This window comes from Eublepharis macularius, chromosome 9, assembly GCF_028583425.1.
Source record: "Eublepharis macularius isolate TG4126 chromosome 9, MPM_Emac_v1.0, whole genome shotgun sequence".
NCBI classification, from domain to species: domain Eukaryota; kingdom Metazoa; phylum Chordata; class Lepidosauria; order Squamata; family Eublepharidae; genus Eublepharis; species Eublepharis macularius.
Genome location: NC_072798.1, coordinates 4,153,303 through 4,178,010, shown reverse-complemented (window position 1 = coordinate 4,178,010; position 24,708 = coordinate 4,153,303). Strand labels below are relative to the sequence as shown.

The following is a 24,708-nucleotide window of genomic DNA, read 5'->3' as shown; positions in this document are numbered from 1 at the left end:
TGTATGCGATTTTTAGCTCACCCTTGCTCCAAGGAGCTCAGGGGAATAATCACCGACTCCTCCCTCCCACTCTTTCTTTATGAGACACATTTTTATCCCATCCACCTTCTTCCAAAGAGCTCATGGCGGAGAAGTTAAGTTACGGTTGCCCACAATCTTGTAGAAGCAGAGGAGTTAGCCGTGTTAGTCTGTGGTAGCAAAATCAAAAAGAGTCCAGTAGCACCTTTAAGACTAACCAATTTTATTGTAGCATAAGCTTTCGAGAATCACAGTTCTCTTCGTCAGATGCATGGTACAGAGACACCAGTCTCTGTATCAGGCATCTGACGAAGAGAACTTGATTCTCGAAAGCTTATGCTACAATAAAATTGGTTAGTCTTAAAGGTGCTACTGGACTCTTTTTAATCTTGTAGAAAAATGTCTTGTCCATTTAATAGAGGAAATGGGTAGGTGAAGCTTTTCCTAGAATGGAGGTAAATAGCATCCTATTAAGGCTCTTGTTGAGGGGACAGGACCTCTTATTCTCCAGATATTTGGCAATCTCTCCCCCTCCAAGCTGTCCCCACATAAGGTTGCCAACCTCCAGGTAGAGCCTGGAGATCTCCTGGAGTCACAACTGATCTCTAGACTAGAGGTCACTTCCCCTGGAGAAAATTGGGTGCATTGGAGGGGGGGGGACTCTGTGGCATAATCTCCTGCCCGAGGTCCCTCCCCAGGCTCCACCCCATAAGTCTCCAGAAATTTCCCAACCTGGGGTTGGCAACCCTTGATATTGACTGCACTAATCTCACACTGTAATCCTCCTTGAGTCTCAGTGAGAAAGGCAGACTATAAATGTAGGGCTGCCAGCCTCCAGGTAGTGGCTGGAGATCTCCTGGAATTACAACTGGTCTCCTGGCCACAGAGATCAGTTCACCTGGAGAAAATGGCTACTTTTGGGGTGGGCTCTATGGAGTTATGCCCTGCCGAGTTCCTTTCCCTCCCCAAACCCCACTTTCTCCAGGTTTCTCCACGTTTCACTTCCCAGATATCCAGGAATTTCCCAACGTGGAGCTGGCAACTTTATATAAATGACATAAAAAAAGAAAATAAAAACAAATAAATAAAATGAAAGCTCATCCTAGAATAAAGATCGTATGCCATTAAAGGTATTTGAATTGAATTGAATAAATATTGTTAGTCTTTACGTTTTATTTTGCAAAAATATCAAGCCAATTTTCTCTCGCTCCCTTTCCTCCCGAGGAACTGTTTGTAATTCTGTGCACGCTCATTTAGAATTAAATCTCGCTGAATAAAACGATCAATAGTTTTTTTAAAAAAATAAGTAAAAAAAAGAGTGCAGAAGGCGTCTTCTCAAGTGCGCATGCGCAGGTAACTGCCGCTTCAACTTTTCTCCCGCCAGAAATTCAGAGCCGGCTTGGAGAGGGCGGAGAAGGGGCGTGGCTTCCCGCGACGAGACGAGAAACAGGGGCGGGACCCAAGGAGCCTCAGAGAACCGCCCCGAACCTCGTCGCCTTGGCAACAACTGCCGCCCCTTCTGTTCCCCCAATAGCACTTCCTTCCTTTAGTGAAGGTTAAAAAAAAAACCCGTTGCGCAAGCGCAGTGCCGGAAGTTAGCGCGAGGAGTCGGTGGGGGAGAGTCGGCTGGCTGCGCGCGCAGGCTTCTGGGAGCCGGTGAAGAGAAGCTACACGTGTCCTGGAGGTCGTGTGGAAACGCTGTAAGCCAAGGGGAAAGGGGAAGAGGTGGCTCCTTTTCTCTGTCCCACATCTGCTAGGCCCTACGGGGAAGAGAGGGGTCAGTTCCCCTTCTCTGTGCGTTGGGTAAGGGTTAGTGTCAGGTTAGAGGTGGGGAGACTCGGGTTTAGATTTCTGCCCAACCGTAAAGCTCGTTGGGAGGCTGTGAGGCTCTCGCTTGCGAACTCCGGGTTGGGAAGTTCCAGGAGATTTGGGGGTGGAGGCCGCAGAGGGAGCTCAGTAGGATAGGATGCCATAGAGACCTGGAACAGCCACTTTCTCCAAGGGAATTGTGTTTCCTAAAACCTAGCTGTAATTTGAGGAGATCCCCAGGCCGTGCTTGGAGGTTGGCAACCTCACACCCTGATGCCCCCCCCCCATACAAGGCTGTAAGAGTAAAATGGGGGAGAGCTATTTATGCCTCCCTTGAAGGAAGGGCTGGATAAAAAAGTGTAGGTAGGTAAATAAAGGTGGTTGTTCGGGGGGCTCAATGTAGATACCTAGTGGTGGTATGCCGAGTAGTGGGCTACATGGAACCACAGTCCGTCTCAGGCAGCTGCATGGGTATGCATGACTTTTGAAGGCGAGTCTTGAGCTCAGTGGTGTTTTCTGCTCTGAGTGGGGTGCTAATTGGCTAGAAGAGCAGTATATAAGGTGTGGTGGTGGTGGTGGTTAATAAGGGTAGACCCTGTGCTTCGTGGCCCCCAAGTCCTATGCTCTGTCCCTAGCACCTCTAGCTAAAAAGGGATCTTGGACAGCAGAGCTTAGAGATGCTTTTTCCCCCCTGAGTCTTAGGGGAGTTGAGAGTAGACAGTGCTGAGCTAGGAGCGCCAAGATTATTTGTTCTGTTTTGTCCTCACACCAGTCCTGAGGAGTAGGTGAGTTTGAGAGATAGCAGCTGATAGTTGTGTCCACCCAGTCACGGGGTGAATGGGAATTCAGGGGCAAGTGCCCTTGGTAAAATCCCCTTCAGCAAAGCTGTGTGTATTTGGCGGCTGCATACTGGGTATTTCAGCTAAAAATGAGGAGGGGTTCCCCTGAATTCTGTTTATGGGATGTTGTTCTTGGAGCATATCTGTGACTTTTCAAGTTGATGCAGCAAAATGAGGCTGTAGAGTGGGCTGTGCAGCTTCAGAACTGCAGGTGCAGGAGTCATGTTTTTAATGCCCCCTGTGTAAAAACTCCCTACAAATAAAAAGGAGCACATCTGGAGGAGAGGCCTGGTAAAGCAAAGAGTGTCAGACTGGGATCTGGGAGGTTCCAGGTTCAAATCCCCCCACTCAGTGTTCATAATGACATTCAATTTATATACCGTCCTTCAGGGCAACTTAATGCCCACTCAGAGCGGTTTACAAAGTATGTCATTATTATCCCCACAACAACAATCACCCTATGAGGTGGGTGGGGTTGAGAGAGCTCCAGAGAACTGTGACTAGCCCAAGGTCACCCAGCTGGCTTCAAGGGGAGGAGTGGGGAATCAAAACCGACTCTCCAGATTAGAGTCCCACGTTCTTAACCACTACACCAAACTGGCTCACTTGCTCAAAGTGGCTCACTTGCTGTGCTAGTCTAGCCCTTCATTTGCTGTGCTCGAGAATTATTAGTATACTAATACTTTGAAGAATATCATCTTTTTCCTGCAGTCCAAAGTAGTAAAGCCCAGTCCGTTTTGCCCCCACCTTATTGCCATATTCTGTTGCTACATAGTCCATGCCTAAGATAAGTAAATGCTTCCTTTTGAGTACCTATATCTAGATCACCAAAACACATAATTGTTGTGACTGACATTATTTATAGGTGACATACTTCTATTTAATTGTCCTTAAGATTGCAGCAGAAGTCCTATTGAACAAAATGGGACTTACTACTGAGTAGACCTGCTTAGGATTGCTTCCAGAAAGTACTCATAAAAGTATGGTTGAAACTCTTGCTAAGAAATGAAACGTCAAGATGAAGCTTTTTGATTAATATGGCATTAGAAGATTGCGTGTGTTACTTAATGCAAGAGAAATTATATTGTCTCCTTTTCTGCTCTTACTAGAACATGCAGGGGGAACCAAGTCCTACCGCTTCTCTCATTGACAGAACCATCAAGATGAGAAAGGAGACCGAAGCAAAGAAAGTGGTCTTAGCCTGGGGCCTTCTGAACCTGTCAGTTGCTGGCATGATTTACACTGAAATGTAAGAAATTCTCTACCTGGATGAGATCTTTAATTCAAGTTGGAGATGTGCAGTGGTTAAGCCGGTCTGAAATGGGCCCCATTCAAAAACATCTTCGCCAAGATGCTTTCGTGTCCCCAGCCCCTCTTTCTAGTTTGCAGTACGGGTGAGAAGAATTCCAGCCTGCCACGAAGGATTGTTGTGCTAACTGTTGAGTAAATGTACACAAGCTTTTTTTGAACATGTGTGCTGTTCAAAAAGTCAAGTATTGTGGAATAAAGAAGATTTACTGTTCTCTTGGAAGGTTGGGTTTAGGATGGAGACAGCTGAATGGGAGGCAGATTGGGCATAAGATGTGTGACAAGAACTTGGGCAGTGAGACTTTGAACATGGGAGCCCCGGGTTCAGATTTGATTCTGCTGAACCACACCATTCTTCTTGAGCGAAATGATTGTGTCTCTATTGCATTTAAAAGACAGGGTGATGTGGACATTTTTAAGGAATTGCTAGTGTTGCTTTCATACCATTGTGGGCTTGTGGATGACTTTTGGCTCCTCCTTCCATTTTTCTAGGTCCGGGAAACTTTTAAGTTCCTATTATAACATTTCTGGCTGGTTACTGTGGTATATTGGTAAGTGCTTTGTATCAACCACCAAGAGATATAGCCTGCAAAAGCTCCCATGTAAATGTGTGTGTGTGTGACTGAATATTTATTTATTTATTATGTCATTTATATTCCGCCTTTCTCACTGAGACTCAAGGCGAATTACATAGCGTGAGATTAGTACAATCAGTGGCAAGGACAAGGGCAGGTATTTCCATACCGTGTCGAGAACATTTCCATAAACAATGTCATAGGGTAAATGATATAAGTTTACAAAGACATAGTATTAGCAAGGATACAGTATGGGGTTGAGGAATTGCTGAAACAACACAATCAATTCTAGGACTTAAACAACATAAAGCACAGGTAGTATATAGGAGTACATATTTAAAGCAACAGATAATATGTAAGGCAACATAGTGGTGAAGTCTATGGTTCCTAACTCATTAGCGAAACATCTGGGACCCCTTTCCTACAATATCGCCCTCTTAGCTGAAAAAAGGCCTTTTTGAATAATTCAGTTTTGCATTGTTTATGGAAAGCCAGGAGGGTGGGGGCTCTCCCGACCTCCTCAAGCAGGCTGTTCCATAGGGTAGGGGCCACCACAGAGTAAGCCCATGTACGGTTGCTGTTGATTTCTCCCATGTACAGGCTGGCACCTGCAAGAGATCCTGTTCAGGTGTGCGAAGCTGCCGTGGAGGGACATGCGGAGGGAGGCGGTCCCATAGACACGTTTGTGTGTGTGTACTTTTGTGATTGATTAAAAACATATGAAGGTAGCGCTCTGATCAGCTGAGAGGGATGTTAAACTACCTTACTGTCTAGGCACTCGCTGTCCAGCCAACTCACTTGGATCTGGTCTAGATAATATAGTCCAGTGCGGATTCCATGCAAACAATAGCTTGCAAAGCAGGAGCTACCTGTCGGGTGCACTCTCTCTCCTGTCAACTCCCTTGGACAGATCCCTTGTTTGCCTTAACAGGAGTTTAGTGCTACATACATGTGAACTCTTAGCATGGGTAATTCAAAACCGGCCCCTCTTCATCCGTGTTTGCAAATCGGCTCAATAACCTGGTTTGAAACTCTTGAAGAGAGGAACATATAAGGAAGGGAAGTCAAAATGGAAAATGTAGCTATGAGTGCAAGGCTTGCAGTAAATTAGCTTCCCAGTTTGTGTCCGCCCCATCTTTCCGAGATTTGGTTGTTTAGGTGAGCAGTTAACAATTCTTGTAAAGTACAAAGGGGGTCTGACTGTTCTGGTTGCAAAGAGTAAGTATGAAGATGCAGCAACATGCCTCCGTTTCGGCGTCTGGGCTTGACTTGCGGAATAGATACTTTAAAAGGTTAGCTTTCTTGAAACATTTGCTGCATTAAACCTTATTATTGAATTTCAACCACAAACAGGAATATTACATAATAGCTCTGTTTTTATGTAAACAGCGATTTTTTAAAAAAAGAAATTGTGTTTGACCAAAATATTGTTTTCAGATGTCTGGAACAACACTGTGTTTTAACAGTATACAAGAGCTTTATTTATTCACAACCCTTGTTATCTTTTCGCCCCTTCGGGAAATTCAGAGCAACCTTTGTGGTAACTTGCCCTTGAATATCTTATTGATAGTGAGGGAACAAAGGGGTGTTGTTGTGTGCAACGGCTGTTTGGCAGGTGATCTGAAGACAGACAAGTCTCACAGTGCCTTAAAGACTAACAAATATATTGTGACATGAACGTTTCTGGAAGACAGCCCACTTTGTCACATGCAGGCAATGGTCACTCAAACAGGATGTGTATCCTGAGAACCAAGAGGAGAAAGACCCCTACTGAGTGGATCGTTTATCCAGCCGTTGTATCGCTTAGGGTCTAATAATACAAGGTGCTAAATGTGAGTTGGGGGAAACCCCAGTGGTCTCTGGAGTGCATACAAGGAGGCAGAAGAGGCTTCATCCGTCCTTGTCTTCCACCCACCGTGCTTTTTGCTATGGGAGGCAGGTGTCTCCTACCGCCTATTCCACGCTTCTCCTGGGCGGACGCTTGTTTCCAGCAGTAATACAAACAGCACACACACACACAGCCCTTTTCTCACTGCAAAGGTGTGCTGGGTGGAAAGCTAGGACCATAAAAGCCTCTCGTCCCTCTGCATGTGGACTCTGTAGCCCATTTCCCCCGTTGCACACCATTTTGAAGGTGAGTGCAGTCGCACGTTAAATGCAACTTGTATTTAGTGTCTTGTATAATCAGACTTTTGCTCATTTGATCTCACAGTAAAAAAAAGGTGTGAGTTGATCTCTAGACCATTTGATATCTGGACTCTTAAGCACGAAAAAATCTCAGAGTAGTTGAGTGTGTGATTTCTTTTGTAACGTTTTGTAAACCGGTGTCATCTTATCTCTTGCTCCAGAGCTTGCCCTTGCATCCCTCTTCAGCCTCAATGCCTTGTTTGATTTCTGGAGATACTTCAAATACACCGTGGCCCCAACCAGCCTGGTCGTGAGTCCTGGGCAGCAGTCCCTCCTTGGACTGCAGAATGCGGGTAGGTGCGCTTTCACGGTATCTGTAATGCAGATCTCTGATCATCCCAAATGTTTAGAACATAAGGAGAGCCGTACGGGATCAGACCAGTGGTCCATCCATTCCTGCATCCTGTCTCACACACTGGCCAACATGTTACTATGCAGGGCCAATAACTGGGCACAGAGAACAAAGCCTTCCCCCTGAGGTTGCCTTCCCCCTGTGCTGGTATTCAGAGGTACGCCACCTCTGATTGTGGAGGCTCCCTTTAGTTGCTGTGACTAGTAGCCACTAATAAACCTCTCCTCCACGAATCTGTCTCATCCCCTTTTAAAGCTGTCCATGCCTGCGGCCATCGCTACAGCCTCTGGCAGCGAATTCCATGTTTTAATCACTTCTTGTGGTGCGGCCGAGCAAATACTGAATAAACGGTGGGGATGAGAAGGCAAAGCAAATGACTTTCCAGCCACAAAGTACTTAAGTAGAAAAGAGACCAGTAGCACCTTTAAGACTAACCAACTTGACCGTAGCATAAGCTTTTGAGAATCATAGTTCTCTTCGTCAGATGACAAAGTACTTAAGATAGGGTACAATGTTGGTTGTAAGAAGCCAGGGGAGCAAGTCCATGAAGAAATAGTTTCTGATGTCTCATGGTGCTTAATGATGCAAATAATAGGACACATGCTGTGGTCAATGTCAGCATCAAATATTCAGCCTCCATCTTATTGCCCAGCAGTGGCCAAGGAGCATCAGCGACTCACCTACACCAGCCATTTATTAGCTACTAACTAAACTGTCATAGCTCTCAGCCAGAAAAGGACTAAGAAGTGTAGTGTTGCGATGGCGCTTTCTTGAATAAGCACATCACCGAATGAACAAGAGTTGCCTATTATAGCAGTTCAGGTTTGTAGTCTAAACATTACCGGAATGGTCAGATCTATACCTGTTTATTAGAGGGAATGATACACCTCATAGGCTGCCCTGATGATGTGCCCACCTTTATAGGCTGCAAAGGTGTCTGCCAAGCTTCTGGGATCCTCTGACTGGTATGGGTGGTGTGTAGACGCACAATGCAGGTCTTGGATGCCGGTTTGTTGATCCTTGTATGGGTTTATGCTGGTGGAGAAGGCTGAGGTAGCAGGGAAGAGGAAGCACTGATGATGTGTTCGCTTTTAAGGCTTTTAAGGAGAAGCGGGGAAGCGCAACAGGAGTGGGCTCAGAGGCTCATCTCTTCTGCATGCAGAAGGTCCCAGGTCCAGTTCTGTTAAAAGGACCAGGCAGGAGATGTTGTGAAAGGCCTGCCTGTGGCCCTGGAGAGCTTCTGCCTAGCAGAGTAGAAGATACTGACACTGACAGTCTGATTCAGTATAAGACAGCTTTGTATGTTTCCTTTCAAAACAACTCATTGACATGGGATTTAACCATGCTTTCAGTTTTTGTCTCTGAGCTGCAGTCTGAATAAACGGCTCAGTTCCCCAGATTCGGGTGGTGCCTCTTGTCTTGCCAGTCTTTCCAGTTTGTGTTCTAATTTTAGTGGTCCAGACAACTCCACCGCATGAGCTGGTGCCGAAGAGAACACCTCCTTCCACACCCTCCTCTCCCATCCAAGGCCAAAGTGTGCTGAGTTACAGCCCTTCCCGCTCGCCTAGTGCCAGCCCCAAATTTGCTGCCGGCTGCATGTCCAGCTACAGCCCTCAGCTTCAGGCCCTGTCAGGTGGAAGCGGCTCCTTTGGCGCTTCAGTGAGCTATTCTCCAGGCAGCAGCTACAATAAGGTAAGGCGTTTTCTCAGTCTTTTGTTGATTTTTACACTTACTTGCCTTCTGGGGAGGTTGTATGCCTTATACCCAATTTGCAGATGGGATGGGGCAGGGCTGAGGCTGCAAAGAGTAACTTGTTTAGGTTATCTACTGCATTCAGGGCTTGGTTGAGGTCTGAACGGCAGACTTTCAGTTCATAATCTTAATTGTTTCATCTCTGACTCGTGATCAGTATTTAAGAGCACGGTGCCTTGAATGGCACGAACATATTACTTTGCAATGCACAGGCAGAATTTGTACCTTCTGTCCCTTTTCATTTTCCTACGATCTGTCAGGCATGAATAGAAATTACTGTTATGTTAATGCAAAGTCTTTCTTTTACTTCATTTGTATCCCATGTGTCTCCCCAACGGGGAAGCAAAGTGTCTTACACCATTCTTCCATTTTATCCGTCCTCAACATTTTATCCTCGCGACAGCCTTGTGAGATAGGAGAGGCTAAGAGTGTGTGATGGGCCCAAGGTCACCCACTGCAGAAGGGGGGAGGTTTTTCAGCTCCTTGTCTGGCAGTCTAACCGCTGCACCACACTGGCTGTCAAATTAAACAGCAAATAAAATTTAAGAGAGCCGGATCTTGTCAGATCTCAGAAGCTAAGCAGGGTTGGCCTTGGTTAGTAATTGGATGGGAGACCTGCAGTGAAGACCAGGATCGCAGAGACAGGCCATGGCAAACCATCTCTATTAGTCTCTTGCGATGAAAACCCCACCAGAAGTTGCCATAATTCAACTATGACTTGAGAGCAGGATTTCATTTTCCAAGCAATCGAGTATAATTCAAGAGAGTTGCTTGTCTTATGAATAGCCAGACTTTTAACCCCCACCATTACGATGCTAGTTATTCCTTTCCTTCCACCCAGGTACCATCTTTCAGCCCTTCTCCAGGTCCTTCGCCATACCCCACCAGCATCGGCCCAGTGGATACCAGCGGAATGAGGTCTCGGTACCGTTCATCACCAACTGTCTATAACTCACCAACTGGCAAGGAAGACTACATGACAGACCTCAAGTCGCTAGAGAGCTTCCTCCGAAGCGAGGAAGAGAAACAGCATAGAGTTCAGCTGGGTAACCAACTCCATTTTGCGTTTAAAAAAAAAAACTGGGTTCTGTGGTGAGATGGGGACAACCAATGCCTGAATTTTGCAGCTGTTGTTGTTGTTTGTTTATTTATTGTCCGCCTTTCTCAGAGCGATCCAAGGCAGATTACAACAATGCAAGTGAAAATACAATATAATCGACAGCTAGGACGTTCACTGAGCAAGTACAATAAAGAACAACAGGGAGGACATTCAGGGAAACAGATAAAATAGAAATTGGTAGCAGAAAAATTTTAAACAAGCATAAAGCTGAGCACAGAGATGAAATCGATCTGAAACATAGCATAATTAATTTCCATGGCCTGCTTAGCAGCACGGAAACTTGCTAATAGGCACATATCTACATCAGCAGACTGTACCTAGTAGCGTAGTGTTTAGTCTCCATCCCTGCCGAGTCATCTTTCTGAGCTATTCAGTTTCCATTGCCTGCGTCCTTGTTTATTGGGTCATTACAGGTAGCTCAGATTCCAGCTCTCCGTCTAGCAGTCCGACCTTCTGGAACTACAGCCGGTCCATGGCGGACTACGCACAGATGCTCAGGAAATTCCAGTACCAGCCGGCATGCAGGTCTCAAGCTCCCTCAGCCCACAAAGATGAAGCCGATCTGAGTTCCAAGCAGGCTGCTGAAGAGGTGAGTTAATAATGTCAGGTTCTGATTGTGTTTAAGCCAAAGAGACTCCATTTTAATCCTGTCTGTATGTTAAGTGTTTCTTTTGCAGGTGGCAGGCCTTCCGCTGGAGGCTTACAGAGAGAAGAGGAATGTTATGTCTATATATATCTGCTTTTCCAACACCCTTGAGAAACTTTCACTTTCTCACCTGCAGGCTGATTGGTTTTGAGAACTGAGGGGGAGGATGGGGCCTGCAGGGAACTGCTATTCTGTACCTCAGCTTTTGCCTGGCATTCGTAACAATTTTCAAGCTCAGCCAAGATCCTTGGGTCTTGGAATGTGTACTTCTAATGGTTGTTTATCGTCAGTAAAGCCTTTTGAAATCGATGGACTTTTGTCTCATTGCAAGGGGTAGTCTGAGTTGCAACTTTTAGCAAGCCACAGTCTGACAAATATTTGGCGGCGTGTTGGCACAATGCGGAATTCCCGACTTGTTTCTGAGCTCTTTTGCTTTCTTGTGCAGGTTTGGGCCAGAGTTTCAATGAGCAGACAGCTACTCGATCACATGGACTCCTGGACGGCCAAGTTCAGAAATGTGAGTAATTGAGGGTGGGGTAGGAAAAAAAGAAGGGCCAGGCGAGGGGCAGCTTGTCCAACTTGATCATTATGCCAGATTATGCCTGTCTGCCTTAGGGCGGGGGGGGGGGGGCTGTTAGCGCTCAGTCGTGGTGCCTGCGGCCGACCCACCGTCTGCGGGGTCAGGGTGTCCCCCTCAGTCATCCACCAACCTGGACTTCCTTGATGGCTTTAATGGCCAGTCCACTCCTGCGTGCTGCTCTGGGCTCTTTGGAACCAGAGGAAGTGACTTGCATCCTCCCACACACAAGCTTCCCTTTTTATTTTCTGAGCTAAGGTGGAGGTAGCGTTCTAAACGTTGTGCTGTTCGCTTGGGAATTGTCATTGCCTCCCACACTCACTCGGAGGCAGCAGTGGGTCGATTTGTATGGCCCAGTTCTTCCTGACTTCATCTTTAACAAGTGGTTCCATAAAGTGTATCAGTCTGTATGTTGGCTTATTAAAAAGCACCATGAAAATCCAGGAGATTCTCTTTTTCTCTCTGTGATTCCTCCTTGGTGTGGGTTCGGTAATTTCAAGTTTGGGGCTGCTGCTTTAACTTCCTGTGTTTTTTTTCCCCTCCCACTTCTGTACTCTTCCCTGTCCTGCCTGGCCCTAGTGGATTAATGAGACCATTTTAGTGCCCCTGGTTCAAGAAACTGAGTCTGTGAGCACTCAGCTGAGAAGGATGGGCTGTCCAGAGCTACAAATTGGAGGTATGATAAGTTCAATGTGCTGTAATTTGTTTTATTTACTTAATTTATACCCCACTGTTCTCTCCAGTGGGAACCAAAGTGGCTTACATAGTTCTGTTCTCTTGTTTATCCTCCCAACAACCCTGTGAGGTAGGTTAGGCTGTGAGGGTGCCACTGGCCTCAGGTCACCCCGCAAGCTTTCATTGCAGAGGCTGGATTCGAATCTGGGTCTCCCAGATTCAGTTCTGATGCTCTAACCACTGTCCCATGCTGGCTCTTTTGTTCCGGGTTAAGTACCTGGATTTAAAACGAGCAGCAGCATTTTGAGATAATCTTATAAGAGTTCAGGGGAGTGATCCAGTACTTAGACCAGGAGTAATTCATTCAGGAGCTTTGAGCCCTTGGTGGCAATCTTGCCAAGAAGGAATGACCCAGTGACTCTATTTCAGCCGCCTTCTCACATTCTTTTTCTGATTGGCTAGTGACTGCTGCCGATCCTATTGTGCCTTTGCCAAGAGGTGCCAGGAAGCAGATCTGTTGAGGATTCCATTTATGATCTTATGCATCTGACGAAGAGAACTGTGGTTCTCGAAAGCTTATGCTACAGTAAAGTTGGTTAGTCTTAAAGGTGCTACTGGACTCTTTTCTATTTATGATCTCAGTTGCTTTTCTTGTTCTTCTGCCACTAAAGAACAGTTGCTCTGCCGTTTAACTATACTGTTTACCACTTGAAAACCATATATGATCAGCACCATTACGGCCGATTCATTTTGGCTCCTGCCCTAGGAGTCTGATGGTAGTGGCCTGCTGTGACCCAGAGCAAATAAATTTGCGTACTTCAGCCACCGAAGCTTGCAGGCCAAGGGAATGAACGGCCATGGTGAATGATGAACTGACCAAGAAATTGACGATTAGTAAAGGAACAAGACAAGGTTGCCCGTTATCTCCATTGCTGTTCATTTTAGTATTGGAGATTCTGATGATACAAATACGACAAGACGAGGAAATACGAGGAATAAAAATAAAGGACTATTCATATAAGGTCAGAGCATTTGCAGATGACATAATGTTAATTGTAGAAGACCCACTGGAGAACATGCCAAAAGTGATAGATAAGATTAAGGAGTTTGGAGACTTGGCAGGTTTCTTCATTAACAAAAAGAAGTCAAAGATACTATGCAAAAACATGACTAAGCAGAAACAACAATTGTTAATGGAAACAACGGATTGTGAAGTAACTAGTAAGGTGAAATATTTGGGAGTTGAGCTGACTGCAAAAAATATAGATTTGTTCAAGAATAATTATGAAAAATTATGGATTCAGATAGAGAGAGACTTGATCAAATGGAATAGATTGAACTTGTCATGGCTGGGCAGGATTGCAGCAGTTAAGATGAATGTGTTACCAAGAGTAATGTTTTTGCTACAGACAATACCAATCATCAGAGACTCTAAACAATTTGAAAAATGGCAGAGGAAAATATCAGATTTTGTTTGGGCAGGCAAGAAGCCTCGAGTGAAAGTAAAAGTTTTACAAGATGCAAAGGAAAGAGGCGGAATGCAACTGCCCAACCTGAGACTTTATCATGATGCAATCTGCCTAGTTTGGCTAAAAGAGTGGATGACATTAAAGAATAAGAAACTATTAGCCCTAGAGGGATATAAAAAAATTTTTGGATGGCACGCATACCTATGGCATGACAAAGTGAAGGTCAACTCGATGTTCCTGCATCATTTTGTAAGGAGAAGTTTATATACAATCTGGAAGAAGTACAGAATTTATCTACATGAAGGAACCCCCTTGTGGGTGGTTCCATATGAGGTGATAGACCCGAGAGCTGTTGATAATGAACAACAATGCTTAACGTACAAAGAAATAACTAAAATTGAAGTATCTAAACTTAGAATAAAGACGCAAGAGGAACTATCACCTAACTATGATTGGTTCCAGTATAGGCAGATCAGAGACTTATACAATTCGGACTCTGCAAAACGGGGCATACGAACAGAGAACTCGGAACTAGAGCAGACCCTTCTTAAAGAAGATAAGAAAAGAATATCCAAGGTATACCAAGTACTGCTGAAATGGTATACTGAGGACGAGACAGTTAAAACACAGATGGTGAAATGGGCTATAAATTTTAATAAAGAAATAACAATGGAGGCATGGGAATACTTGTGGAAAACTACAATGAAGATAACGACATGTACTAATATTAAAGAGAACATTTACAAAATGATTTATCGTTGGTACATGACACCAAAGAAGATTGCGCTAGGGAACTTGAATACTTCTAATAAATGCTGGAAATGTAAGAAACATGAGGGCTCCCTCTACCACATGTGGTGGTCGTGTGAGGTAGCTAGGCAGTACTGGGGGGAAATAATAAGAGAAATGAGTGAAATTTTACAGTTTCAAATAAATAAGAACCCAGAACTCCTGCTACTAAACTTGGGAATGGAGGGAATTCCAGCCCATCATAGGACGTTGATATTTTATATGACAGCAGCAGCTAGACTTTTGTATGCGCAAAAATGGAAAGTACAAGAAGTGCCAACTATTGAAGATTGGATCTACAAATTGCTGTATATGGCTGAAATGGACAAGATGACGAGAAAATTGAGAGATCTGGACTCAGGGCAGTTTAACACGGACTGGGAGAAGCTGAAACAACATCTGGAGAAGAAATGGGAGGTGGGAGGAAAACTGTGGCAGTTTGAGAACTACTGAAGTATAATATAAGTATAAAAGAGAGGGGTGACTTTACCGGGGGAGGAAGAGAAAAGTGAACTTATAAGCAGTTAGATTAATAGATTGATATATATATATAGATATGTATAGGTTAATTGATAGAACATTGATAGAGAATAATTAATGATAAGGTTTAAACATGAGGATTGAGTAACTAACAATATTTTCTTTCTTTGATAAGATTTATATGCACCAAACTGAATGTACAGAAGAGTTAAATTGATTGACTATGTGATGAGCTATATAGAATTACCATAAAAAGATGAAATGAGTAACATATAGAGAACAAATCAAATTGTTTGATTTGTTTGATTTAAATGTGGGAAATTTTTATGGTTTATGATATATAGGTTTATGATATATAGAAATATTCAGAATGGGAAAAGGGGATAAATTGTTTATCCAAGGACGTACAGTTTGGGTGTATAGTAAGTAAAGGAGTTAAAGATGTACTGCTTAATATAATGGAGAATGCATATCTGTTTTAGATAGAGGAATTTAATAGAAGTAAGGGAAAAGGGACAGAGGGGGGGAAAGCTGTTGGAAGTCAACAAAAGGGGGGGAAAGGGAGGGGGTTAGAAATGAAAAATTTGGGGAAAATTGAATGTAATGTAAAAATAATAATATTCTAACCCAATAAAAATTTTTCTAAAAAAAAAAAAAGGAATGAACGGCCATTGCTGCATTTTGTTCTTGCTTTTCTTTTGCGGCGCGTCAAGGGGGTTGGCTTCTTGTTCCTGCAGATGCCAGTATCAGCAGCCTGAAGCAAGCAGCCCTGGTGAAAGCGCCGCTCATTCCTACTTTAAACACGATCGTGCAGTACCTGGACCTTACGCCAAACCAGGAGTACTTGGTTGAAAGGATCAAAGGTAAAGTGGTCATCTCATAGGATGAAAGTGTTTGCGTGCAGCATTTGCTTCTGTTGTGTTGATCGCTTTGTACTTTGGTCTCCGCCGGTGCTGGGGAGGGGGTGAGTGGGAAGGGCCACGAGCTTCAGACAACAGAGTCCTGATAGATTACCAGGGACGTATGTGGTGGCGCCTTGATAACTTTCTCACTAGGCAAATGTTGCCAGTCTTTTAACTCTAAGAACATAAGAAGATCCCTGCTGAGAGAGACCAGTGGTCCAACTAATTCCACATCCCGTCTTGCACAGCAACCAACCAGTTACTCTGGAGGGCCAACAACAGGGTATAGAGGCAGAGGCCTTCCCCAGATGTTGCTTCCTGGTGCTGGTATTCAGAGGTTGACTACCTCTGAACATGGAGGTTCCCTTTAGTCACCATGGCTAGTAGGTCGCTGATAGGCCCCTTCTCTAGGAATCTGTCTAATCCCCTCTCTCATTATGTCCCCCACAGAGTCTTGCGCTCTGCAGATAATCAGCTTCTGGTGGTCTCTGGCCCGAGGGACGTTCAGCTGGCTTCAACTAGGGCCAGAGCTTTTTCTGCCCTGGCCCCGGCCTGGTAGAAAACGCTTCCAATGGAGATTGAGGCCCTGCAGGACCTTTTACAGTTCCGCAGGACCTGCAAGGTGGAAATGTTCCACCAGGCCTTTGACTAGGGGCCAGCTTTTTGTCCCCCTTCTGACCGCCACACCCTCTTTTTGCAGCTGCCCTTGAGTTATATCATGGTGGTGCCGGGGCTTATGATGCTCTTGTAGTAGCTTGTCTGTCTGATGGCGCCTGAATTTTAATGTGTTAATACGTTAATAGGTTTTTATTGTATTTTAATGGTATATTTGTAGGAAACCGCCCTGAGCCCGCTTGTGGGAAGGGCGGGGTATAAGTTGAATAAAATAAATAAATCTGCCTGCAGCCGTCACTACACCCTGCGGCAGCAATTTCTGTATTTTGGTCACTCTTTGAGCAAAGAAGTATTTCCTTTTTTCTGTCCAGAATGTATTGCCTGTCAAGTTCACTGGATGCCCTCGAGTTCTAATATTTTCTGACTGGGAGCAAACCTTTTCTCTGTCCACTCTGCTGTTGATGGCCTGCTATAGAAGAGCACCTTTCCCTATATATATCATCATTGATCTAATTTTTTTATCCTGCCCTTCCTCCTTGAAGCTTTTTATCCTGCCCTTCCTCCATGAAGCTTAGGGTGGCATCCGTATTTCTCCCCTCCATTTTATCTTCACTCCCAGGCTAAGAGAGGAGGACTGGCCCTTACGGCAGAGTAATGGCTTGGACCCTGTACTCCACCTATGTCCCAACTGACTTTGGTATCTCTTTTTTTCCCCCTTGTTTGATATGGAAGCATCAAGGACTGGCTCTTGGTGTACATGATTCTCCTTTCCTCACTTTATCTTCACAGCAGCCCTGTGAGGTGGGACTGACTGGCCCAGGGTCAGCTGTGAACTTTTGCCAAAATGGGGATTTGAACTTGGCTCTCCCAGGACCATGGCCCAAGTCCACTAATAATTGTACACCTCACTGGCTCTTATATTTTGCTGTCCTGCTAAGGTGATGTCAACAATGCTCATAATTTGAGATCATTGCTTCACCCCTGGCCTTCCCCTCATCTGGCCACAGAAATAATTTGCCATGCAATTCTGCCAACCCACAGAGCTTTCTCAAGGTGGGTGCATGAGCTCGTTCCGATGGAATCGTGGCGGAGACTTCAAAGCGCGCAAATGGGATACAGACTTACCCACGGATTCGGCAGTAAGTTTTTCGAGGCGTACTGGGGAGGACTCGATGGTCAGGCAAAGATGGGTGTGTGTGTGTGTGTTGTGTGTGTTGTGTCGGGGTTGCACTCTGCCCATTTTACCCTTCTGCATTTGAGCTTTAATGAGATGACAGTCTCCCAGGTGGTGGTTGTCTGCTGCTCTTATTAGCTGTTCTGCCCACGTCTGAGTTGACTGCAGAACTGGGTGTTTCCCATTTACCTTGATGCTTACATCCCTCACACTCTGAATCCCTTGAATAAAATTGATTCCAAGTGTTGTAAATGTGCCCTGCATGTTAGCAAATAGAGTAGTCATCTCAAAAAACACACTTTTTTCAACATAAGCTAGCCCAACAAGATAACCACATGGAAGAGTGATGAGTTGATTTTATTCTGGCTACATTCAAGGGGATTTTTTCCTCTTTTTGCTAAGTGAGTGAAGAGAGATTGATCCAAGTCCCTGTGTAAACCATTGTTCGGGGGTGGGTGGGGGAGCCAAGGCAGTGTGGAATTCTCAGAACCAGATGGGGTTAGGAAACTGGGTGGGTGTGGCATTCCAGAGTGTTTTTCCTTTCTCCAAAACCAACAAGGAAAAGTATTCGGCATTTTAATTTGAGCCAACAATCAAACCCCCGTATGCAAAAGGGAACTAGGATGCATGCATGGTGCTTTCCTGTCTTGCAGAATCTTTCCCATTCCTTAATTTATTTAGAGAATCTGTCTGGTACCTCTCACAAGGCCTGTTTCAGGTGGGGGTGGGGAGGGCAGCCTTTCCCAATTTCCTTCCTCACTGCAGTGCCAGTTATGCATGCCTTTTTGTCCATAATAACAAAGAGTCCAGTAGCACCTTTAAGACTAACCAACTTCATTGTAGCATAAGCTTTCCAGGGCCACAGCACTCTTCGTCAGATGCATCGTCAGCTTTCGAGAACTGCAGCTCTCTTTGTCAGATGCAATAAAGTTGATTAGTCTTAAATGTGCTACTGGACTCTGCTGTTTCGCAACGACAGACTTAACACAGCTAACTCCTCTGGATTTTTGTCCGTATAAATCCCACAAGCGGGAGCCCTCCCTCTGCACCAGTGGAAAAGCTGGTCGGATCCAGCCCAGACTCTTGTGCGTTTAAAGAGTGAAGCTGTGCTTGTTGCAAAGCTACTGTTCTATTTTTAAAATAAAACCAGCTGTCAGAGTAATGGATAACCCCCAACTTTGAGCATCATTTTTCATCATAGAATTTTGGTGTTGTATTTGGGAAGAGGGAGATTGATCTAAGCCAGTCATGGATTTGTGAGTTTATCTGGAAAGAGCGCATTGGGTCCTGCTAACCGTAACGCTGTCAAAGTGCTGAAAATGATTGTGTTAAGATTTCTATGGCTGAAGGTGTGTTTGGGGGGGCAGCTTGTTTCTACGGCATCTTGAGTGAGCCCTAAATTGCAGTCTTTCTCCTCCTTCAGATTGTTATGCACGTGTTCTGCACGTACCTTGACTCAAGGCTGCCGCCACATCCAAAATACCCAGATGGAAAAACCTTTACCTCCCAGCATTTCATTCAAACACCTGACAAGCCAGGTAATGTTTCTTTTATTAGTTAGGTGCGGTGGTTTTACCTTGTTTGGTGGCTCTGGTGCACACTACAGTTTGAAATTGTGCACATGATGCTTCATGTATGCAGGTTTTCCTTCACTGCCCCAGAACACTTTGAATAACAATTTCTATATGTGCCTAGCCCTATCCCAAGGGCTGTGCGATAAGCATCGCCTTATGTGAAAGCAGCCGCTTTTAATCAAGGCGACTTTTGAATTTGTCTTTCACAGATATTTCAAACGAGAACTTGTTTTGCATCTATCAGAGCAGCATCAATCCCCCCCACTATGAACTTATTTACCAGCGGCATGTCTACAATCTTCCCAAGGTAGGGATACTGCGGCATCCCCTTGATATCTCAAGAGCAGGGATGCAAATTTGGCAAGATTCGGATGGTACTGAAAGTGGCTAGAAAGAAGTCAGCGGCAAGCGCCATCTGGGGACTCTGCCTGCCTTGGATTGATTGCAGCGGGATATTTTCATGACATCTGCTGACCGCTTGTGAGCTTCCGTGTCTCTCAAGGAGTTGCAAATGCCAGTTCCTCCCTGCAAGGTGAATCCATGGCGGGGACTCAGCGTGTTGGTCTTCTGTTTTGTTTGCCAGATGCTTGTGTTACAAGAGACTGTCTGGGATTGTAAAACTGCTCATGAGTAATGGTGTTTTGGGATTATGCCATGCACAGCAGAGACTATGGCAAATTTGCCATGGGGGTGTCTTGCAGTCTCCCCATTCTGTTTTCTTGCCACTGATCCATACATATACTTATACATCCAGAGGAGTTAGCCGTGTTAGTCTGTAGTAGCAAAATAGTAAAGAGTCCAGTAGCACCTTTAAGACTAACCAACTTTATTGTAGCAGAAGCTTTCGAGAATCACAGTTTTCTTCGGCAGATGCATTGGCAGATGCATCTGACAAAGATAGCTGTGGTTCTCAAAATCTTACACTATAATAAAATTGCATCTGACGAAGAGATCTGTGGTTCTTGGAAGCTTATAAATAAATAAAGAGCTTACAAGCTTACAATAAATAAAAAGAGCTGTGGTTCTCAATCTCTATAGTAAAGGTCCAGTAGCACCTTTAAGACTAACCACCTTTATTGTAGCAGAAGCTTTCGAGAGCCACAGCTCTTTTTGTAAGATGTATTAGATGAAGAGAACTGTGGTTCTCAAAAGCTTATGCTACAATAAAGTTGGTAAGTCTTAAAGGTGCTACTGGACTCTTTACTATTATACGTACTTACATTTGTGCTCAGAGCTTGAAGATTTATCTCAGTTTTTCATGCAAGATCCAGTAAGGTGTAATGTGTTGGGACTAATAATGAGGAAACCCAGATTAAAATCCCTACTCCGCCATGGAAGTTTGCCAGGTCACCTTGGTTCCAGTCCCTTTCTTTCAGCCTGCCCACCTCTCAGGCTGGTTGTGACGATAAAATGGAGAGCAATGCCTGCCCCTTTGAGCTCCATTGGGATAAAAATAGGTAACTATGGGACTTTTGCTTCCCTGTGGCCCCTGGTGGAACTGTAAATTTTGATGACCGGTCCTCTGTCTAGATGAACTAGTTGACGGACATTTTGTACCTAGAAAGGCTGATTACTGATGGGGCGTGTGGAATGCCTACCCTTGCCATGGCAGCAGCAAGCAGGGCAGGAATGGTATTCACACTCACATTCTTATGCCACATTCTCTGTTGTTGCTCCCACCCTCCTGTCTGTCCCTATTGCACTTGCACACTGCAAAGGAAAAAGTTATAATATGACCAAGAAGGGTCAAAGATGGACTGCGGTCTATGGCACAGTACAACTCATTCCTGATTTAGAGCTAAGCTACAAGAGATGAATTACACGAGGAGGAGCATGTGAAGGGAGTCGCAATGTTAGCCAGGAAGCTGAGTTTGAATTTGGGGACACTTGCTGGGGACACTCTGCTGTGACACTGGCTGAGTGACCTTAGGGCAATCACATACTCTCAGCCTAACCTACCTCACAGAGGTGTTGGAACAATAAAAGAGAAGAGAATGATGTAGGCTGCTTTGGCAGCCCATTGGGGAGAAAAGTGGGATATAAATGAAGTTAAATGGATAAAAGTGTTTTGACAGCTCTTGGGGCATAGAAGTGGTGGTAGCAATGAACAAAGGAAGGTGGAGCAATAGAGCTTGTCTGTCTAAATTCTGAATATGTGGCTTTGTCTCATAGAGTCTTGTTTCTCTTGTCTCTGCATCCAGGGCAGAAACAACATGTTCCATACCTTGCTTATGTTCCTGTACATCATCAAAACAAAAGAGTCTGGGATGCTTGGGTAGGTATGAAGCACTTTGTGCTGTTGTACGTGGTACAGATTTGGTAACCTTTTTGAGATGGGAGGGGAGGAGGAACAGAAAGTGCTTGTCACTGGCATTTCTCCGCATCCCTGTAATGTCGGAAACCGTTGTTCCACTTCTCCTCTTGGGTGGTCGACTGGGCAAGGCACCCCTGCTTCCCAGTCTTTGTGTTGTGGCACATCTGAAGTTACTCTGAAATCAGCATCCATTTCCTGGTTGGACTTAGTGCTATCATTTGGCGCCTGGGTGCTGCAAGGAGTAAGAAATGACAAGGTCCTCTTCCATGGGGTTGCTCATCTAGTTTGGGTGGGCAGGGAAGGGCAAGGAAGAATCCAGATTGCAGGCTGATAAAGGAATAGTGAGGGCAGACATAACTTGTAGCAGAGAGCATTGAAAACAGAGTTCTCTGCTGGCCCAGAAGCAAATTGGGCAAAAGGAGTGGAGAGAGCTGTGTGTAGCTAGGGGGATAAAGCTGTGCAGTGAGAGGTGGCAAAGCGATGACCGCAGCAGTAGGAGGAGGAAATGTGGTTAATTAAGTTCTGTTGCTGCTTAGTGGTCGTGTTTCAGCTAAAACTCCTGCTGCGACTTTGCGTGCGAGGCGAGCTGCTGTAGTACAGTGGTTAAGTGGTTGGGTTGTGAATCAGCACTTTGCTAGTTCGAATCCCACTTCTGCCAAGGTGGTCTTGGGTAAGTCACTCCCCTCATCCCCAGCTGTATTGTGGGGATAGCAACACCCACTACTCTGAATGGGGCATTCATCTGTCTGGAAGAGTGGTATATAATTACCCTATTGTTGCTGTTATTGTTATTATTAAGGCAACACTGCTTCTGACGTGGCAGCTGTGGAATATTGCCTCCCTAGCCTGCCAAGGCTAGCCCCTGCTCTGAAACGTTAAGGCTCTCCTTCTGTGCTGTGTCCTGAAGGTGACTTTATTGGCACTGATGTATGTTTGAAAGGGGTGAGCAAATCACAATGTGGGGGCCACAGCTGACCCCCGGGAGCATTTTGGTGGGTGCTCAGGATGCTTAACCGTCTGTTGGCTTGATCAGCCCACCAGGCCAAAGCGTTGAGGACTGACGTTCTCGAGGCACGTTCGGCCACAGGAAATCTGTCAGTCTTGAAGGTGCCACTAGCCTCTTACTGTGGCATTTTAATGCTCCTTGTAAATCCTGCAAACTTTGGAAAAATCCTAGAAATATAATACTGGGACCTCAGAATAAGAAACAGCGCTGCAGAAACCTGATTTTTTTAAAAAAATTCTTCCATACTAGCTCCCACAAAAGGGATACTGACAGTAAGCATTTGAAATGCTTTTCCTCCAGCCTCATTTCTTAAGTTTTAGATTTTCTTGTTTCTGAATTATTTCTTTTTAAAGGTTGGGCTTCTAAACAGGCTTTTAAGATCTAATTGTGGATAGTACATCTCTGCATTGTATCAGTGTATGAAACGTATGCTCTTACCTTTGCAGACGGGTCAATCTTGGCTTATCTGGCGTGAATGTTCTGTGGATTTTTGGAGACTAAGGTGCTTGCCGGCTGGTGCAATAGAAATCCTGGTGAATGCCTGCCGCCTGTTGGGGAAGAGGACTTGGCAGCTTGGGGCCTTAAAAACATGGCTTGGATGTTAAGCGAGAAATTTTTAAAACTGTCTTTGGGACATAGTGAAATATTTTTAGCACTGAAGCTGAAGAATTTCCAGCTGAAGATGAAGGTCCATCGCTCCTGGAATGAGGTGAGCTTCCCTTTTGGAGTCTCACTTCTGCTGGGTAAAATTTCCCTTTTGGACAGCAGACGTTGGAAGTTTTGCGTCTGTGCCACTTCTGCTTGACATCAGGCACGCCATGAATTGCAACAGTTGCAGAAGTATGATGCTGAGTCATAGAATAACATCTTACTGAACTGGGTCCAGAGAATTCAAGTGTACCGCTGGTAGCTGCGTGTATTTTTAGTAACCTCCCCTTTTTTGAAAGGGAGAGGAACGGTCACATGAGCTCATCGAAGTGGAAAGTCCCAGAAATCCCAGACCCACAACAAAGCCAGAGTGCTGCATTCAGGTGCTGTGTTGTCTTCTCAATTGCTGCTACCCTCCTCCTTCAAAGGCCATGTGCCTTTGGCTTGCTAAGAGGGTTGGCGGGTTTGCTCTATTCCAAATTGCCCTTGCAAGCAGCCACATCAGCAGTAACATTTTGAAGTGATCTGGCTGCTACAAAATAGTCTCTGTTTTTAAGCAAAGTATACTTTTAACATACTTTCTCCCCCCCCCCCCCGCCCAAGGCCTTTGGAAAGTGGTGTTTCTTCTGTTCTGGTCTCTTGAGATTTTGTACCCGTATTTCTTTTTTCAAATTCTGAGGTTTTGATGAGACTCCGGGAAGTGCACAGTTTGACTGGCTTCCACATCTCCGAAAGAATGCATTTTCTTTTCCTGTGCATTACACTGCAAATAACTGGGGGTCCTTGAGGCCCGTAGCTTGGAAAGCGTGAGCATGAGATCAGCTTTTTGGCTACAGAGAATGAACTTAATGTGTAGAAATTGGGGCATCGTGCTATTATTCCAGCAAAGCTGCCTCATGAGTCACGTTACCCAAAAAGAAAAAAACTACTTTTTACTCTTCAGGTAAAATCACGAGTGACCAGAGAGGAGAGGCCACACTTGAAGGACGCCTATTTCTTTGCAAACTCTGGCATGTTTTGTTTGCTTAATAGAACATGGAATCCCTCCAGGAACATCAGTTGTAAAACCCTGTTGGAGTGAACAGGCCCTGCTCCCGTCTTATCAGTGATGCTTTCCAAGTGGGCTGCAAGCTCTTTGGTTACAGTTAAGCATCTCCTTTGTTGGGGATGCCCCCTGGCACAACATACGAGTTCTGTAACATCACGTTCAAGGTGACCAGCTTAGTGAGTGATGCTGGAAAGCAATTTATAAAGTATGTTTTCATAACCCTCGGTACCGAAACCTGAATTTATTGCCCGGAACTGTATTGTTTGTGGGTCTAACCTGGCTTGCTGGGGCCAAAAATAACACTTCTTAACATCTCCTGGAATAGCGCTAACAGGCCCAAATCCAGTTCTGTAACACCTTTCCTGAAGCGTCCCACTGGTCATGCCATGATCCAAATTGGGATTCTTGTAAGCAGAACCTCATGTTTGCCTCTTCACTGGGTCTTTGTACTGTATTTTATAGGAACCAGGTTGGGAAAGTCGGTAGAAGGGGGGTGGTTGATGGAGCTGTTAGATATACTACGCTGTGACAGAAGACCACATTTCTCATCCAAGCTACAATCTCCTTGGGGAGTTAAAGGCCTTTGTTAATATCTTGATTCTGTCATTAAAGGGATTAAGTCTGCTTAACGTTTGGTTTGGACATGCGTGCCTTTATGCCACAGTTCCAGGGGTTGAGTCTCAGCATTTTAGCTCCCCCCTGCCTTGCTTCTTTTGCCTGATTACTTGTAACATTAATCAGATACTCTACTCAAGATATCAGGGAGGTTAATTATTTCATGACCTTCAAATGATTACAAAAATTCTGCCTGCCTGCAAGAGGTAGGCACAT

The 24,708-nt window shown here is 44.9% G+C and overlaps 1 protein-coding gene across 1 annotated transcript; it reads left to right on the top strand.

Moving 5' to 3' along the window:
• Window positions 1–1,625: 1,625 nt before the first annotated feature.
• TMEM209 (transmembrane protein 209) lies at window positions 1,626–24,486 on the top strand. Its single transcript, XM_054987820.1, has 15 exons — window positions 1,626–1,718; window positions 3,776–3,915; window positions 4,467–4,525; window positions 6,898–7,029; window positions 8,542–8,780; window positions 9,682–9,886; window positions 10,374–10,549; window positions 11,052–11,123; window positions 11,763–11,859; window positions 15,334–15,459; window positions 17,155–17,252; window positions 18,711–18,825; window positions 19,071–19,168; window positions 21,063–21,136; window positions 22,628–24,486. The coding sequence occupies exons 2-15, from the start codon at window positions 3,779–3,781 to the stop codon at window positions 22,680–22,682; spliced, it is 1,683 nt and encodes a 560-aa protein (XP_054843795.1). The 5' UTR covers window positions 1,626–1,718; window positions 3,776–3,778; the 3' UTR covers window positions 22,683–24,486.
• Window positions 24,487–24,708: the final 222 nt, after the last annotated feature.

Coding starts and splice junctions, on each gene's coding strand:
- TMEM209 (XM_054987820.1), top strand. CDS start 3,779: ATGCAGGGGGAACCAAGTCCTACCGCTTCTCTCATTGACAGAACCATC. Junction 7,030..8,541: donor CCTTGGACTGCAGAATGCGG/GTAGGTGCGCTT, acceptor TTCTAATTTTAG/TGGTCCAGACAACTCCACCG. Junction 15,460..17,154: donor CTTGGTTGAAAGGATCAAAG/GTAAAGTGGTCA, acceptor GCCAACCCACAG/AGCTTTCTCAAGGTGGGTGC.